Source organism: Pangasianodon hypophthalmus, chromosome 26, assembly GCF_027358585.1.
Source record: "Pangasianodon hypophthalmus isolate fPanHyp1 chromosome 26, fPanHyp1.pri, whole genome shotgun sequence".
NCBI lineage: Eukaryota > Metazoa > Chordata > Actinopteri > Siluriformes > Pangasiidae > Pangasianodon > Pangasianodon hypophthalmus.
Genome location: NC_069735.1, coordinates 4,805,870 through 4,825,646, shown reverse-complemented (window position 1 = coordinate 4,825,646; position 19,777 = coordinate 4,805,870). Strand labels below are relative to the sequence as shown.

The window sequence follows — 19,777 nt, the reverse complement described above, 5'->3', positions numbered from 1 at the left end:
TACAGTGGTGCCAAAACCCGGGACCTGGGGAAGACCCTGAAGTGAAAGCCATCCCACTTGGCGAGATCTGTGTCCCCTGCTACCGAGCTGTGTCCCCTGTCAGCATGCCACACGTGACGCTCACCAAGATGGCCTGCACAGACAATCCGGAGGTCCTCCTGGAGCTCTTTGAGTGTGCAGCAGCTGCATGGGAATGGCCGGAGGACGAATGGGCTCTGGGACTCCTCCGCTTGCTATCAGGGGAAGCCCAGCTTGCCACCCAGCAGCTGCCAATACAGACACAGCTGGAGTATTCCAGCATCAAAAGGGCGGTCCTGCATTACCTGGCCACCTGATAAGCACCGCTGGCACTTACAGTTGCTGCAGCTCTCCAAGGTCAGCTGCCCATTCAGCACAGGCAGCAGCTGAAGGACTCCTGTCGCAAGTGCTTGAAGGCAGAGGAGCGGGATGTGGAAGAGATCACAATTCCTGGTCCAGGCATCCCTGGTCTTTCTTTCTCACTTTCTCTATTTCCTCCCCTCCTATCCCCCAGTTCCAGCTCCCCAGAACCAAGGTGCCAGGGCCCAGAAACCAGCACCCTCGACCCAGTTTCCACCTCAATTTTCCTCCCCTGCCTCTCTAATGTCTCCCCATGCTCTGTCTTTCTCTCCACAGGGAGAACATCCTGTGCCAACCAGAGCTGAGGCAAAGCCCAGGCAGGTGTGTTGGCGCTGTGGGGAAGCTGGGCATTTCCAGGAACAGTGTTCCTGCATGGAGGTGGGAACTCTGAACCGGATCTCTGACATGCCTCGAGCCTTCCCGATCAAGCAGGAATGTACTGCATCCAAGTGAGAGTAACTGATGGTCAACAAACCCAGCCTAATGTGGCGCTAACCAACCTGTACTTTTTGATTTTTAATGATCTATCAAGTGACACAGGACACTCAAACTAAAGAAAAGCTGATCCAGTTATTGGTACCAAAAAGCTGTAGGGAACCTATGTTCCATGCAGCTCATCATAATCCAATGGCTGGGCACGTGGACCAGGATAAAACACTAACACATCCGGTCCAGTGGACGGAGCTGTGCAAACGGGCTTTCTCCCAGGTAAAAGTGGGTTTGTGTGGGGCCCCGCTGTTGCATTCTCTTGGGTGTTATCATGGATCAGGGTAACGTCACCGCCATCACCAATTTGCCGATCCTCACAACAGTGAAGGAGCTACAGAGGTCCCTGGGGTTTGCCAACTTTTTTACCGCTGGGTCATCAGAGGGTTCAGCTCCATCATCACGCTCCTCACAGCCTCGCTTAAGAAAGGGTCCAAGAAACTACAGTGGAACTCTGACCCAGCATTTCAATGCCTCAAGAAACGTTCGGATTGACCCCCATCTGAAGCACCCAGATCCCCCCCAAGCCCTTCATCATGGAAGGGAGTGGTTCAGTGGTTCAGGGACTGGCATGGGGTGGTGTTGTCACAGAGGTTTGGAGAGAAGCCTAAGTTTCACCCAGTAGCATTCTTTTCCAAGAAGTTGTCTCCAGCTGAACAAAACTACGACACTGGCTACTGAAAACTCCTGGCAGTAAAACTAGCCTTGGAGGAGTGGTGTCACTGGCTGGAGGGAGCCCAACACTTGTTTATGATATGCACTGACCATAAGAATCTGGAACACATCAAGATGGTTAAGAGACTCATCTCATGGCAAGCAAGGTGGTCCTTGTTCTTTTCAAGTTTCTAGTTCACCCTCTCCTACCGACCAGATTGGAAGAACACGAAAGCCGACTCCCTCTCATGCCTGTACTCAGTCCCTCCCAAAGAGAACGCTGAAGAGCACATCTTGCCACCAGTCTTTTTGGGAACATTAAGCAGGGAGTTTGACCAGGAAATTGAGAACACCCCAGGCCAGAGAATCCCCTGTCAGTGCCCCACAGGAAAGCCTGTAAAAAGTTAATCCCTACTTGCCATATTAAACGGTCAGTGGCAAACAGGGTGAAACAAAGCTGAATTTGAACTTTGATCACATTGGCAAGTGTAAAATCTCCAATTAAAATAAAAATTTACTCGAAGAAGCATGCAAATAACTAATAACACTGTTTCTAGGTAAAGGGAAACCACTCTCTACAACAAAACAATCAATTCTGAACATCAAATCATCAAAGCTGACTTGTGGCTGTGCTCTAGCAGTAAGATTAGGAGAATTCATCATGTTCACTTTACAGCAGAATGTAAGTTAATGTATCGATCAACAAATGTTTGGTATTTTTGGTCAGCCACACACCTTGCCATAGGTAACCCCCAAAGCGGCTAACCACCTAAGCCCTTAAAAAGTTTACAAACACAAGAAACAGAAACAATTTGCACTCCCACCATATAATTACATATACCTGAGTAAAAACACATTCATTCCATAATTTCCAAAAATTCCATATTTTTTCCATAAATCAAAAAATACTGCACACATGCATATTACAGTAAGATTAAATCTCTCCCTAGCAGTAAACTGACAAAAATAGCGTACCTCTTTCAACAGGTGTATGTTTCCTTTCTTCACCAGGCATCTCAATCAGAAAACTCTTCACATTATCAAGTGCTTCATTTATTGAAGGATCTTTTGCACTCAGCTCCCTTCTGAAATCCTGTGACAAAATGATAAGCTGTATGTATTGGAATACTGGAATTTTTCTCATAACATATACAATACACAGTGAGGGCATTTGTATATGTAGCTATATTTTCCAGACAATAAATGCAAGTTCAAGTTCAAATTTTATTGGTCACAGACACAACCATATGCAGTATGACGTGCAATGTAATGCTTTTTTTTGACTGTCCGTGACATAAAACTAGAATTTACATAAACCAGAATTGACTTCTATGCAGGTAGGAAACGAAAAATATAAAAATATAAAAATATGATATAAGAGATACAAAGATCAGTGGCAGTAACAGTACAACTGTATTTTGAATAAGGTGCAGATATGTGCAGTATATGTTGTGCAACATCTGGTTGAGGTAGTGGGTATTGTGCAAACAAGTCCAAGCTCTAGTCCTATGTGTTGTTCTGTGTGAGGGCCCAAATGGCCTGTGGGAAGAAGCTCCTCCTCATTCCTTCTCTGTTGGCCTTCAGGGAGGGAGAGGGAGAAAAGAGTTCATTGTTTGGATGGCTGAGGTCCTTCACTGTCTTCCTGGCCTTGGTCCAGCACCGCTTCCTGTAGATAGACTGCAGGTCAGGGAGCTCAGTGCAGATGGTACACACAGCTGATCGCACCACCCTCTGAAGAGCCCGCCTATCCTGCTTTGTGCTGTTCCCAAACCAATCTGAGATGCTTCCTCTCAGGATGCTCTCTAAGGTGCAGGTGTAGAAGTTCTTTAGCACCTCAGAGGGCAGTTTAAAGTCCTTTAAGCATCTAATGTGGTAAAGAAGCTGATGGGTCTTCTTCACCAGGGTGTTAATGTGACAGGAACATGATAGGTCCTGCATGATGTGAACACCAAGGTAGTGGAAACTGTCCACTCTCTCCACTGGGGCCCTGTTGATCTTAAGGGGGTGGTAGCTCCTCTCCTGCTTCATGCTGAAGTCCACTATCAACTCCATTGTCTTGCTGACATTCAGGATGAGGTTGTTCTCCTGGCACCAGCCCTCCAGGGTTTTAATCTCCTCTAGGTAGGCCATCTTGTCGTTATCAGATATCAGGCCCACCACAATAGTGTCGTCAGCAAACTTGACAATGGTGGAAGTGGCCACACAGTCATAAGTGTACAATTAGTACAGCAGGGGGCTCAGGAAGTGCTGATGGGGCCCACCAGTACTGCTTGTGGTCTGTGTTAGGAAGTTGGAGATTCAATTATATTTTATTTGTATAGCACTTTTAACAATGGACATTGCCACAAAGCAGCTTTACAGAAATAAATACATTCATATTAATTTAAATCAAAATAAATTGTAAATGTGTGAATTTGTCCCTAATGAGCAAGCCAGACAGTGGCAAGGAAAAGCCCCCTGAGACGATATGAGGAAGAAACCTTGAGAGAAACCAGACTCAAAAAGGAACCCATCCTCATCTGGGTGATAACAGATAGTGCACTTATAAATAAATCCCTTCTATTACTGTGCACTACATGGACAAATAGTGCAATTGTGCAACCAGGAATATTCATTACAGTTTTCACATGAAGTCTGGTTTGTTGAACCTACCCACTGTCCACTGATGGAGACCTGAGTGCAAAACTGCTCGCAGCAACCGCAGCCCCAAAGCCACCACAGCAATCGCAGTCCCAAGCCATCATGGTACAACTCCCCATATGAGATTCCCAAGCCATTTCCATGGCCCCCAGGCGACACCACCCCCAGCAATCCCAATGATCTTCACGCCGTGCATGTGGGGCCACCCCCAGCAGCAACAAGCGATCTCCAACGAGAAATAGGGCATCAGGATGGATCAGGCAGGTTCAGAGAGCAGAAGGGGCCAGGATCAGTGGTATCTCTGTTTATGCACCTACTGGAACATCCAGAGAGCAAGGCATTAAAATAATCCAACCTAGGGGTAACAAAAGCATGAACTAATTTTTCTACATCATGTAGTGACATTATATTTCTTATGTTGGCAATATTTCTGAGATGAAAGGAGGCTATCCTAGTAATAATATCTACATGAGCTTCAAATGAAAGACTGGAGTCAATAATCACACCAAGTTCTTTTCCTGCTGCACATGATGAAACAGAAAGGCCATCCAGAGTTATCATGTAATCGGAAAGCTTACTTCTAGCTGCATGTGGTCCTAGTACAAGTACTTCTGTCTTGTCAGAATTAAGTAAAAGGAAGGTAATGAGCATCCAATGTCTAATGTCCTTTACACATTCCTCAACTTTATTAAGCTGGTGTCTGTCACCTGGCTTTGCTGCAACATACAACTGTGTGTAATCAGCATAACAGTGGAAGCTAATACCATGTTTACAAATAATTTTGCCCAGAGGTAGCATATATAAAGAAAAGAGCAGTGGGCCTAAAACAGAACCTTGCGGAACACCAAACTTCACCTTAGTATGCGTAGAGAAGTCACCATTTACATCTACAAACTGATAACGATCAGTCAAATAAGACCTGAGCCAGGAGTGGGCCGTTCCCTTAACACCTACAACATTTTCTAGTCTATCAAGGAGAATAGCACAATCAATGGTATCAAAAGCTGCACTAAGCTCAAGCAACACAAGCAAGGAGACACAACCCTGATCAGAGGCCATTTATCACTTTAACCAGCGCTGTCTCTGTGCTATGATGAGGCCTAAATCCTGACTGATACATTTCACGAATGTTATTCCTATGTAGGTATGAGCATAACGGCTGTGCTACAACCTTTTCTAGTATCTTGGAGATAAAGGGAAGGTTTGATATTGGTCTATAGTTGGACAATTGATAGGGTTTGAGGTCAGGTTTTTTAATCAGGAGTTTGATTATATATATAATGATTGTGTGCATGTTTCTGTTCTGGTCTTATTCCTAGTTAATTTTGCTACAGTATTAAATAAGAATCTAGAATCATTTTTGTTATCTTCAATTAGGGTGGAGAGATACTTTGATATAGCAGCACTAAGAGATATTCTATAGGTCGGAAGGCTCTCTTTCCATGCTGTTTGAAGTACTACCAAATTACTTTGACGCTACTTTGACGCTATTTAAACTCTTTGCAGTTGCTGATGTGAATGTACGATTGAAGTGGTAGCGTGCATATATTAAGCAAGGTGCATATATTATGATTAAGACATATCCATAGACATTGAGTACCTTCTGGCTCTGCCTTTTAGTTATGCTGTCACGGCTAGTCTTGCCGGAGTCCCTGCTTGCACTCTGCACGCAAAGTACATTGTCTTACCTAACAACAAAGTACAAAAGCTTACCTATCAATCTCTCCCTCTCTCTCCCTCGCTCTCTCTCGCTCTCTCTTTCTCTCTCTGCTGAGCTACACATGCTGCTCCTGAGATGCCAGTGAGCCTGACCCCTTCTGCTCTCCAGATCTGCCTGATCCATCCTGATGCCCTACTTCTGGTTGGAGCTACACATGCTACCCCTGAGATACCAGTGATCCTGACCCCTTCTGCTCTCCGGACCTGCCTGATCCATCCTGATGCCCTACTCCTAGTTGGAGTTCTCATCGGTTGAGATCGCTCGCTGCTGCTGGGGGGAGCCCCACATGGACGGCCTTAAGATCACTGGGCTTGCTGGGGACGGTACCCCCTGGGGGCCGTGGACATGGCTTGGGGATCTCATATGGGGGTTGTACAGTAATGGCTTGGGACTGCGATCGCTGTGGTGGCTTTGGGGCTGCAGTTGCCATGAGCAGCTTAGTACTCAGGACTAGGATAGGTCAGGTTTAACAAACTGGACTTTTTCTGAAAACCATGGACTTCTTCTGAAAACCATGATGAATTTACTGGTTGCACAACTGCACTATTTGTCCATGCAGTACACCATTATAGAAGGGATTTATTTATAATTGTACTATCTGTTAGCATCCCTTTTGAGTCTGGTTCCTCTCAAGGTTTCTTCTTCATATCGTCTCAGGCCATGAGCAGCTTAGTACTCAGGAGGTTTTCCTTGCCACCATCGCCTCTGGCTTGCTCATTAGGGATACATTCACATATTTACAATTTATTTTGGTTTAATTTAATTTGAATGTAATTATTTCTGTAAAGCTGTGTTAAATGCTGAACTGTAGTCGACAAATGGCATTTTAACAAAATTTCCCTTTCTGATGTCCAGACGGCTCAGGGCTGTGTGTAGGTTGTGTGTGGTGGTGTCCTTGGTCAAGTGATTGGGACGGTATATGAATTGTAATGGGTCCAGGGTGTCAGGTAATGAAGAGGTGATGAAGTCTCTGACCGGCCTTTCAAAGCACTTCATCACAACTAAGGTCAGGGCTACTGGGGGATAGTCACTGAGGAAGGCAGGCTGGGATTTCTTTGGGACAGGAACAATAATGGACTGTTTAAAGCAAGTGGGGATTGCCAACTGTGCCAGGGAGAGGTTGAATATCTCTGTGAACACCGGAGCTAGCTGTTCAGCACAGGCTCTATGGACCGGACCTGAGATGCCGTCTGGTCGTGCTGCCTTCCTGGTGTTCACTCTCCTAAAAGCCTTCCTCACGTCATGCTCTGAGATGATGAGAGCGTTTCCTGCTCTGACACTCTCCGCACGCATACTGCCAATAGCACTGTTAGCGATGTGAGCACTGCTAGCGCTGTTAGCTGCAGCCTTGAAGCAAGCCTATAAAGTGTTCAGCTCGTCTGCCAGAAAGGCATCTGCATTCACCATTCTGTTATCGTTCTCAGGTCGCAGAGAGGTGAAAGAGGTGAAGTGGTGCTACGGGAGGAAACTAGAGTCACAGTTCCAACAGGGTCCACCCTAGATCCACCCTGTTGGAACTGTGACTCTAGTTTCCTCCCGTAGCACCACTTCACCTCTTTCACCTCTCTGCACACATTGTAGGATGCAGCCTTGTACTAGTCCATGCTCCCGGTGGTGAGCCGTGTGTTATAGGTAGCGGTGCGAGATCTCAGCGCATCACAGATGGTTTTATTCTCTGATGGCTTCTGGTTGGGAAACCTTCTAATGATGGTTTTGTGGACAGTATCATTCACCAGTTTCCTGATAAATGCCACAACCGCTTCCGTAAACACGTTGTCATCAGAGATGTGTCTGAATATGTCCCAGTCTGCTTCATCTAGAGTGTCCTGCAAAGCAGCCACTGATTGGTCCGTCCAGTGTGCGACCTCCCTTTGAACTGGAGCTTCCTGTTTCAGCCGTTGTTTCTAGGCATGAGGAAGATGGCGGCATGGTCCGATTTCCCAAATAGTGCTTGAGAATGTGCCTTGTAGCTGTCTTTGAATGAAATGTAGCAATGGTCCAGTATCCTGTGTTGGTGGAAGTTTGGCACTGTTAAAGTCACCTGCTACAATGAGCACAGCATCCTGGTGATGAGTCTGGTGTTGAGTGAGAGCCACATATAATTCACATAAGGCAGTTTCCATGTCCACCCAAGGTGGAACATAAATGGCACTGACTATGACCGAGGTAAATTCCAGAGGAAGGTGACATTTGATGGTCAGGAGCTCCAGGTTGGGTATGCAGGAGCATGCGAGAGGAACACTGCTGGATTGTTGTTTTTACTACAGGATCCATGCTGGCTGAAATAAAAGTGTTTATACCTGGTGATAGCAGTGGTGAAACGAAAAAGATGTTAAAGTAAGGGGAAGTGCAGTCTTGATGGCAGCCGACCTCACGGGTGCCATCATGTCTAGGACAAGAAACACCCCTTAATTTCTTTCTTTCTACTAAGCATTTTTATTGACAATGTAATTTAGGATAAAGGATTACGAGTCAAGTATCTACATGATTTTTTTTTAAATAAAACTCTTGTCTCTAAATCATACTGGATGAATCTAGCTTCTTATACAGTCAGGTCCATAAGTATTTGGACAGAGACACAATTTTCATAATTTTGCCTTTGAACATCACCACAATGGATTTGAAATGAAGCGACCAAGATGTGATTGAAGTGTAGATTTTCAGCTTTAATTTAAGGGGTTTAACTAGAATATTGCATTACTGAATATATTGAATTACAGCCATTTTTCACATATACTCTGTATTTTCAAAAGACTCAAAAGTAATTGGACAATTGACTAATAAGCAGTTTCATGGCCAGGTGTGGCCTGTTTCCTTGTTATTTCGTGACAAATTAAGGAGACAAAAGGTCTGGAGTTCCAAGTGTTGACTTTACATTTGGTAGCTGTTCATGGGAACTGTCAATATGCAGTTCAAAGAGGCGTTGATGCAAGTGAAGGAGGCCACCGTTAGGCTGAAAAAACAAAATAGAACTATCAGAGAGATAACAGAAACTTTAGGAGTGGCAAAATCAACAATTTGGTACTTTCTTAAAAAAGAAGGAATGCACTGGCGAGCTAAGCAACACCAAAAGCCTGGAAGACCACAGAAGACAACTAAAGTGGATGACTGAAGAATTCTTTCCTTGTTGAAGAAAAACCACTTCACAACAGCTAGCCAAGTCAAGAACACTCTGAAGGATGTATGCTTATCATTGTCAAAGTCTACAATCAAGAGACAATGCCAATGGAACTGGGTCACTGGTGTTTATTGATGATGTGACTGCTGATAGAAGTAGCGGAATGAATTCTGAAGCATACATATTTTCTGCTGAGATTAAGTCAAATGCTGCAAAACTGATAGGACGGTGCTTCACATTATAGGTGAGTAATGACAATCAAGATGTGATCGAAGTAAAGACTTTCAGCTTTATTTTAAGACATTCCACAAAAATATTGCATTTACCATTTAGGAATTAAAGCCATTTTCAACAAAGTACCTCCATTTTCAGGGGCTCAAAGGTATTTGGACAAAGTGACATAATTGTAAATATAACCATAATTTTAATACTTGGATGAAAATCCTTTGCAGTCAATGACTGCCTGAAGTCGGGAGCCCATGGACATCACCAAATTCTGAGTTTTCTCCCTGGAGATGCTTTGCCAGGCCTTCACTGCACCCACCTTCAGTTGCTGTTTGTTTGTGGGTCTTTCTGCCTTCAGTCTTGTCCTGTCAGTAAGTGAAAAGCATGCTCTATTGGGTTGAGATCAGGCGACTGACTTGGCCATTGAAGAATATTCCATTTCTCTGCCTTCAAAAAGTCTTGAGTTGCTTTCGCAGTATGTTTAGGGTCATTATCCACCTGCACTGTGAAGTGGTGTCCTATCAGTTTTGTAGCATTTGGCTGAATGTGAGCAGAGAGTATAGCCCTATACAACTCAAAATTCATCTTGGTACTTTTGTCAGCAGTCACATCATCAATAAACACCAGTGAGCCCTTTCCATTGGCAGCCATACATGCCCATGCCATAACACTTCCTCCACCATGTTTGATACATGTGGTATACTTTGGATCATGAGCTGTTCCTTTCTTTCACAATACTTTTCTCTTCCCATCATTCTGGTACAAGTTAATCTTGGTTTCATTAGTCCAAAGAATCTTATTCCAGAACATGGGAGGCTTTTTTAGATGTTTTCTGGCAAAGTCTAATCTGGCGTTCCTGTTCTTGAATGTTACCAGTGGTTTGCACCTTGTTACAAACCCTCTGTATTTACATTCATGAAGGCGTCTCTTGATTGTAGATTTTGACAATGATAAGCCTACCTTCTCCAGAGTATTCTTGACTTCTGTTGATGTTGTGAAGGGGTTTTTCTTCACCAAGGAAAGGATTCTGCGATCATCCACTTTAGTTGTCTTCTGTGGTCTTCCAGGCCTTTCAATGTTGTTGAGCTCACCAGTGCTTTCTTTCTTTTCAAGAATGTTACCAACTGTTGATTTGGCCACACCTAAGGTTTTTGCTAGCTCTCTTATAGATTTATGTTGTTTTTTTCAGCCTAATAATGGCCTCCTTCACTGAGATCTTCTTGGACTTCATATTGGTAGCTCCAGTCGAACAGCTGCCAAATGCCAAGTCAATACCTGATATCAACTCCAGACCTTTTATCTGCTTCATCTTTCTTGAAGTAACGAGGAAATGGACCGCACCTGGTCAATTAACTTCTTGTCAGTCAATTGTCCAAATACCTTTAAGCCCCTGAAAATGGAAGTACTTTGCTTAAAATGGCTGTAATTCCTAAATGGTAAATGCCATATTTTTGTTGAGCCACTTAAAAAAAAGCTGAAAGTCTACACTTCGATCACATCTTGATTGTTTTATTTCAAATCCATTGTGGTTGTGTATAAAGGCAAAATCACAAAAACTCTGTCATTGTCCAAATACTTCCGGACCTGACTGTGTGTATATATATGTGTGTGTATATATATATATATATATATATATATATACATACACATAAAATAATTAACTGATTCACTGATGATGCAAAACAAGACAGGATAGGATAGGATAGACAAGATAGGATACGAACTTACTGAGATCCCATTCTAAACCTCTTGATCTATATCTGCCTGATTTTATGCATTGTGCTGCCATCACATGATTGGCTCATAATTGCATGAATATGCAGGTGTACAGGTATTCCTACTACAGTGGATAGTGAGTGTATATTAGATTATATATTTAATATTGCTTTTAAATTGCATTCCCTAATTTTTGTGTGTATTCACATTGCTTAAAACATGAATTCCAAGGGTCAAATATTGTGATTACAACAAATACTAACATAATACTTAAACCTGCTCCTAGCCAGAGCTAATATCATGCTGCGAAAGCCTGGAATTGTCACATGTCTATTTTTCACACAGGCCTTTCACAAGACTTGCACAACTGTCCATTTAAGTCAGTAGATTTGAATATGGATATGTGCAAAATATTAACTTAATATTGGCTATGACCCACAAAGATAAAAAGAAAGTACCCTGCAAATTAGTCTTACTACAAGAACATGATGAGAAACATATAGTAAAAAGTGTGTCATATTAACCTTATGGGTGATCAGTTGCTGACGAACAGCAGGGACATCTCCCCCAACTGGTTTCTGTTGCTCCAGCTCCTCCCTCCTAAGCTGTAGCCACTGGAGCAGACCCTGTAAGGATAGATGAAAATGCTTCCACTGTTCCATACTATCATCCAGGTGATGCCTGAGAAGAAGAAAAGGGACAAAGTAGGGCAAAAAACACCTTAGCAAATAATATATAGATACAACGTAATGAAATTTACATTTTGTACATCTAGGCACTAGGTTTGAGTTTGTATTTTTTTACATGAAGATGCACCCTTTTTAAAAATATAGTAGTCTGCTAAAAGTATTTTATAAAAAAGTCAGAAGAACCTGATGTGATGCTGCGTCATTACCTGTATTTGTATCTGTATAGTGCTCAAAATATTTTATCTGTTTTCATATTCAGATTTAAACTGGAAGTGGACGTGGTCTAAGCCGGAATGTTTTGTTGTTGTTGTTGTTGTTGTTGTGTTTTTAATGTGAACCGTAACACTATGCCCTGGAAACACTGGAAAACAGTGATAAAAAACAGGGCTGCTAAAAAAAGAAGTCCTTTTTCATTCTCAGTGACAATTTGCTATTAAAATTCCACTTTCTCCTAGTGATGAGCAGATTCAGCTCAAGTTCCCTTCACAGACCCTCCCCCTATGATTATTCTGCTTTTTGGTAGCATTGTTTAGCCAGTAAGACACAACTTAATATAATCAATAACTGATTAAGTATTCAGTTGCTTACAGGTATAAAAGAAGAATATAAAGAATATGCATTAACAGTGATCCAAAATAACGATGTGCTAATGCCTAACAAACAGGCTGCATGCAACATCACTGAGACATCATTTGCACACATCTTTGGCTAGATGGGGAATTTTTATTCCGTAACTGACTATAGTTAGACTTGTGTTTCTAGCAAAAAAATGCCCACTGAAAAGTAGGTTATTTAGGAGACAGACAACTGTTTTATCATGTGCAAACTTAAGGAGTTTAACAGAAGGGTCCACGGAAGAGCAGTCACTGGTGAACAGGAAGAAGAGCAGTGGGGAGACCACACGTCTGTGGAGGGCACCTGTGTGGATCAGGGTTCCAGATGTGAGTTTCCCCAGCCTCACCTGCTGCTTCCTACCAGTCAGAAAACTGGTGATCCCGTTATAGGTGAAGGCAGGTACGCTGAGCTTGGATTGGAGGTTAACCAGAATGATTGTATTAAATGCTGAGCTGAGGTCCACAAATAGTTACCTGGCACCTCCACTGTTTGCTCTACATCATTAAACTGACCTATTTAACTGATTGCAGGGGGTGAGGTGAGAGCTCTGTAATGTCCTTTAAATGGGCTAACTATTGGTTCTCAAATGTGTCCATATCCACAGAGGTCAGGAAGATGGGACTGTCATTACTGAGACCTGATGCGCCCCGTAAAAAAGAGCAATAAACCCAGAGCCATAAATTCATCTACTGACATATTCAACGGCATGACATCACATTCACAAAACACATTGGCTTCAGAAGCGTGGAAACAAGCTTCGCCAACTATTCCCTTATTTGCATGTCATATGCATATAGCAATCCCCAATTTATCCTCACAGGTGTGTTTAATTTAGATGAAACATGCCTTAACTTATGCAGGTCTTGTAATAGTAAGCCAATCAAAGAAAAGCATTCAGTAGGCTACAGATCCAAGATCCAAGGAAAGAAGTAAATCGAAGGGCTGGGGAGTGTCCGAATTTGTCACAAATAACCTTTTTTTCAAATAAATAAAATTCTCAAAGAAATTAATCAAACACTGAAAAATAGACGACTAAATTAAATAATTTTTAAATGCCAAATTTCAGTTTTATATGTGGATACAAAATTATGTAATAACCTAAAAATGGTTAATATACAAGGGTCTTCGAATAGCCCTCTGGTGGTGGAATAGCATCTGGGGAGATGCATACTGTATGTGCTATTTTGTAAATCACTGCACATTCCAATAGTATCATGTCAACACTATTCAAACTACATTACCTGCATTTCAGTATACAAGCTCTGTGTGTGCAATTATGAATCTCAATTTGCTAGTCTAAATCTGCTATTTTCTCTTTTATTGTTACTACTTATACAATTATACTTATGATAATTACTGATGATATTGATTATTTAACTGCAAATAGATATTTTCTATCTGTGAGATACAAACAGTTTTAATTTTTTATAGTCAGGTAGCTTGCAACTAATTTATCAAGTGAATAGCTCAGCTGAATGCTATTTGTAACACACTCTGGCCCTTATTGACCAAATATGTGTATGGTCATATCTGATATGCAGTTATATTAAGATGGTACATAACTGTATAAAAATTCCTCTGACACAGGTGTGTTTTAGTTCATAAGGTATATGTAAATGAACACCTTTTTCAAAACCAAAAATTGTCCAAGCCACAAAACATTATTTTGCTAATTTGAAAGATACTGTCTTTCATAGACCCTGGTAGCAAATCCGCTTGCACTTTTTCCCCATGTTGTCATGTTTGATGACACTTGCTTTCTAATATTTGTAAATACAAACAGTCAGAGCCTGAGATGCAATCAAATTTTGTCATCAATTATCATTATCATGTCACCTACAGATGTTCTGTGTATATTTTAGTGCTGGTGTCACAAACACAGAGGTGTCCAAGCTGACGGTCTATGGAGGTTTGTGTAAAATGTGCACATTTCATCAGATTGCACCTAATAAATCTCTTAGTTTGCTTTATGTAGCAATTCAATTGCTATAATGAACTGTGAAATTTGTTTTTGCTATCATGTAGGAATTTAATGAGCAGATATCAGAGGTGTGTGAGATACTGGTGATGACATAAACCTCAAATACAAAAATTATTTCAGAAATAAAAGATTCTTACCTCATAGTATTGACTTTTTTACATAAGTCCTTCCAGCGCTTTTCCATGTTGTACAGTTGTTTTTGTAGCACTATAGCATTGTCTGCCCTTCCCAGTGATGCCACAATACGCTGCCCATTTTCATCAAGTGAATGATACATATCTGTCTGGGTATCTATCTCCCTCTGGAGATCCTGTAGAGATTAACAAGGATATAACAGGTGTATTTCTGTTAGTGTTTTCTGTCATTGGAGCTAAGAAGAAAAACTGTATAAACAATAATTTTTTTTTTAATCACAGTTAACCACAGGATTTGCTTTAGTAAATACAGTAAATGCCAAACAGGTACTATAGTATTTGTACAATACTTTACAACAATATTTGAGCAGTACAAAATTTTAACTTCACATACAGCAAGAATAAACATTTTCTTGTGAATGTACTATACGCAACTTACATTACTCATTCCCAAGAAGTTAGATAAAAGAATCAGCATCATAACAAAAACTGATAAAAGAAAGAAACAATGATAATCAGACCTTAACATGGTATGTCTTCCGGTGTAACATATCCATAGATTGAGACTTCAGGTGAAAAATGCATGCATGCCTGAGTCCCTAGAGCACAGCCCTTTATTTCTACGCCATATGGATGTGTGTGTGCAGTAGAATAATTTGAGAGATCATATGGAATGAAGTTTGAACAAGTGAAAGATGGTGAACAGCCAGAAAAGGGATTCTACTACGACTGCTCAGAGGCTTCAGCATGCCTTTTGAGGAAGGCACATTGGGTCTGTTGTTCATGGGGAGAGTGGGCACTGCTAATGAAGAAAGGCTAAGTCCTGGGAACAAAGGCATGTCCTTATATCCCACTAATGTGCCTGCCTCCTCAAATTTGAACTGAATCTTTGTGCTGTTGCCAAGTACACATAGTTGCCATACCAGTTAGTGCAGGGTGACCAAGATAAACGATTCAACAAATAAATGACTAAATGCTTACACATGTTTATATGAACACTGAAGCCCTGATTTACTGAGATACCAAATGAAGAACATTAATTTGCATGTGCAATCTAATAAATTGTTTCCAATTTATTTATAAAGAATAATTTCATAAATAACATCAGCTGATTGTCCTTAATATCTATGGCAAAGAAGAATAAGCTCTTGGGAGAATAAAACTGAAACTTGCACACAAGTTTTACATTGATAAACCGTAGTGAAAAACACTGATTAAATGTATGAAATAGAATATAAAAGCAAAATAAATGACTGCAGACGTGTGTTATAAGGGGTATGTAAATAAAACAAGTTCTGTTTAAATGCTGTTGGCATTGGAGGTGCAAATGTGTGGAAAATATGTATTGAACCAATTTCATTGCAGTGATAGTAAATCATAATTTTGAGAAGCTCTATGTCGAGACATGGACACGGTTTAGAGGAACTATAAAAACTAAAATAATGAGTTTATTTTGTCTTCAAATGGTGGAAATGGAATTAGACAAATTTAATACCTGCCCTTCAGTTGTACTACTTTGCATATGCAATGTATAACGTAGGGGCAGAATAGTGGCGTAGCATGTAGTCCTGCCACCTCTGAGCTCCAAGGTCCCAGACTCAATCCTGAGCTTAGGTTAGTGTCTATGCGGGGTTTCACACATTCTCACTCTCACAAAAGCATACTTGATTCTTTCAAAGTGTGTGGGCTTCTGTACCACAGTGACTGGTTCATCTGGGACTGTAGGTCCAGGTAGATGGATTGCAGGCATGGAGGGCCCCTTTATTAACATTAACAACAGATGGAACATTGGCCTGTTTGGCCAATCTGCACCAATGCATCCTGGGCTAAAGTGTTTCACTCTGCTCCGTAAATGAACCACACTGGACAGTGAGATTTCTCACTGATCAAGTTCCACTCTTCTATAAGTGGTGTCTATTTACAGGACATTAATGTAATGTAATTCTCTTTTGCACACTACTATTTGCACACTACTTACATATGCTAGTATACAGTCCCCTCCAAAGGTATTGGAATGGCAAGGGTGATTCTTTTATTTTTGCTATACACTGAAGACATTTGGGTTTGTGATCAATAGATGATTATAAGACCTTAGATCAGAATTTCATCTTTCATTTCCTGATATTTACATCTAGATATGTTAAACAACTTTGAACATGGCATCTTTTGTTTGAACCCACCCAGTTTAAAAGTGATCAAAAATATGTGACTGAATAGATTCTTCTTGTTGCCCAGGTGTGCCTGGTTAGATTGATTAGATTAGATTGATTGTTAAACAATTAATAGCTCTGAATTTCTACTCTGTGTAGTACACCCTACCATCACAGATAAGCCTGCACAGGTGGGGGCATGAGGGAGGACTGTGTAAGCTTTGTGGAGAGGGAGGCACCTTCGTGCACATCCTGGCAGGCATGAAAACAGCAACATCGATCTGGTTCATTTGATAGGGGGGAAGCAATCAGCCTCAAAAAAGACCAGAAATAACCTACTTTGAAAGGCGCAAACATGGGATATGAGGGCAGACCTGAGGAGAAAGCTACGGTTTCCCCCGGCCATCCAAAATCCCTGAGGCTGGACATCCGGTTAGAGGAGGCAAAGAAGAATGACCAGACCACTGTTAGAACTGACCATCTCATGGGAGGAGGGGTGTGACCAGGTCCAAGAAAGGAAAGCCACGAACTATCAGGAACTGTTCCAAGAATGTAGGGACAAGGGGTGGCATTCCTGACTATTTCCAGTCAAGGTGGGATGCAGAGGATTTCTGGCACAGTCTCTATGGAATCTATTCACAGCTGTGGGAAAGACTGTAGCTCACAGGTTGGGAGGAGTTGAGGTGGAAGCCAGGAGCTGAAGGGCAGCCATTGCTGCTGACCTGCCAACTGGAGGGTGTCCCAGTTAATGGTCAAAATGCTGAAGAAAGGCAGAACACCAGAATCAGCTCCTGGCCAAAGCAAGTCACACAGAGAGTGACTGAAGGTAAGGTGATGTATGTCAGTATGTTATTTATTTATAAAATAAATTCTATTGTATTTATTCTATTAATTATATTATGTTCTGTGCGTAAAGATGTAAAATGTCTGACATCTAAACTAAATTAAAAAACTAAACAAAAAAGTCTCTGACATCACATCCATGCTAAGAAGCTACTGTATTTGGAAGTCTTGCCCCTATAATAATCAAACCCACAAATAAGGACCTATGTAGTGCTAAATGATAAAGAAGTCTCCAAATAACAGAGGATCATTCTGTTTGTAAAACTAGGATGTGGGTTGCTATTTAAGCAGAAAATGAACCAAAGCATTCTCCAGATCAAATCAATTCTTGATTCTCCAGATTCTCCAGATCAAAAACCAATTTTCGCAATTGCGCTTACATGCCTTGCTTTGAAATGAATCTAAATGAAAATCTTTAATAGAGCGTAAAGCCCTATTCGGATCGTATTAGTTTATCAGGGGGACGTTAGTAATAATTTTTTACACGTCTCCTTAGTGCTAAATACCCCGAACAGCAATAAAATTACCATTTACAACATGGTGTCCAAGCAGTGGCACTGCAGCAGAGAAGAGACACTGGCTCTTATTTCAGTTTGAGGCGAACCAAAGTTTCAGCAACAATTTGAAAATACAATAAAACAATCGCAAAGTATATGAGAGGCACATGTTTTGATTAGAGGAATTGCTTCAGATCATTTTGATCTGATTTGTTTTTTTTTTTTCATTTTAAGAAAAATAAACAACAAAACAACATGCAATATTGAAAAAATGGCATAAAACGTTTCATTTAATCTAATCTCATGAACCCCTGCACACACAAAGTATATGACTTGTCTGCAATTCAAGCTCAAGTATGGTTGAGCTCTGCACCACAGAGACAGAATACTGCTAAACCGAATACTGCTATACAAACTGCTTACTTACTTGCCATTGCTCTAGTAAGTGGTGCACTGTGGCTGCATCCTCCAGAAGGCATTCCTTGTACGTAGCACCTTGTAAGACATTTGCTGTAGTTTCTGCTTCAGTTAGCCAGTTACAAAACATTTCCAGGTCTGCATAAAAGTGCTGCATTTGCTGCAGTCTGGTCTCTAGGTCTGCCTCTGTATCCCCTGCACTAAAAGTAGTGATGTGTTAAAGTTTGACATACAAAGATCCATGCACAATTTGCATAAAGGCTTAACTCACAAATTTTTCAAAGTATTTCCATTTCACTTTCAACTACAATCATCTTCTATTTTCTCGTTATGGAAACAATTTAAAATTGACTTCATGCTACTTTCATACAGTGCTTTAAACTGATTTATTCTCTCAAGCAAATTACTTAAAAATGAGGGTTTTTTTATTCCTCAAGTATGGTCCCTGGATTGAAAAAAGCTCACGGCAGTACTTAACCAGAAGCTTTCCCACAGGCTTTCCCTTAAGTGCAACTTTTCCCATCTAATTTAAAGAAAACTTAATAAAATAAAGGCTTAATTTTGCCTTGAATGGGTAGAAATGAGCTTACACAAATGTAATACCTGCCCTCCAGGGTGTATTTCTACCTTACGATCAGTTGTCTCAGGACAGGCCCCCCGTGACCCTGACCAAGATAAAACGGTTACTGAAGATGAATTAATGATTAGATATTGTTCAGAAAAGCTCGCTGTGTTTCAGGTTTCAAAAGTTTGTTTGTCCCAGTGGAAACCAACACACTGAAGTGTGCATACAAGGAAGTGACTAGAGCCAATCAGACTGCAACCTTCAAATCATGAAGCTTATAGCCATTAAAGGGAACAAAATACACCTGATGCTCTGTGGCCAGTGGGCAGAGCACTTGACGCTGAGACTAACAGTCTTTGAACAAACTCTATAGATTTAGTGGAAAACTAAACTTATTTATGTTTTAATAGAGAGTATACTGGTTGGATGACATTTCCATGAATTCATGTTTCATCCCATGTAATTAAAAAAAAAAAAAAGCAAAAACCTTTGTATCTGGTAATCCCAGCATTGCTTATCACTATCCAAGGGGTAACATTTCATGCATTCTACCTGCGAGAAGAACAGAGGTGGATATATCTTTTTTTTTTTAATTGACCAAGGGGTCAGTAAATGGTTTGATGAGTATAATAATTATGCAAATCATATGCTATGGCATTCGCAGTCACCATATCACACCGCCACAATATCCTGTGACATTAACTCTGATTATATTATAATGCCAGACCTGCCAACCTTTAATCTGGTTGCATAGGAACTCCGTAATTTAACATTTGGGTACGCTAGTATGAGTTAGCACTCAAAAATAAACCAAAAGTGCAGCCTTTAAAAAAAGAGCCAAACGACATATAAATCTGATTTGGCAGGTGTTTCCTCTCCAATATTAACTGACACCGCCTGGAAGCTCTGCCCCCTTCCCCATGTCATGCTCCCTCGCTTTTTGTCAAGA

General features: G+C 41.1%; 1 protein-coding gene across 26 annotated transcripts in view; it reads right to left on the bottom strand.

The window, feature by feature from the left end:
- Positions 1-19,777, bottom strand: part of dmd (dystrophin) — a 260,429-nt gene that overhangs the window by 134,555 nt on the left and 106,097 nt on the right. For all 26 annotated transcript variants that reach the window (XM_053230044.1, XM_053230046.1, XM_026928750.3 and 23 more), the window contains 4 exons: positions 18,274-18,463; positions 14,360-14,532; positions 11,462-11,618; positions 2,494-2,611 (listed from right to left, as the gene is read on the bottom strand). In XM_053230044.1, coding sequence (XP_053086019.1) covers positions 2,494-2,611; positions 11,462-11,618; positions 14,360-14,532; positions 18,274-18,463 — 638 coding nt within the window. The remainder of the gene's footprint in view (positions 1-2,493; positions 2,612-11,461; positions 11,619-14,359; positions 14,533-18,273; positions 18,464-19,777) is intronic.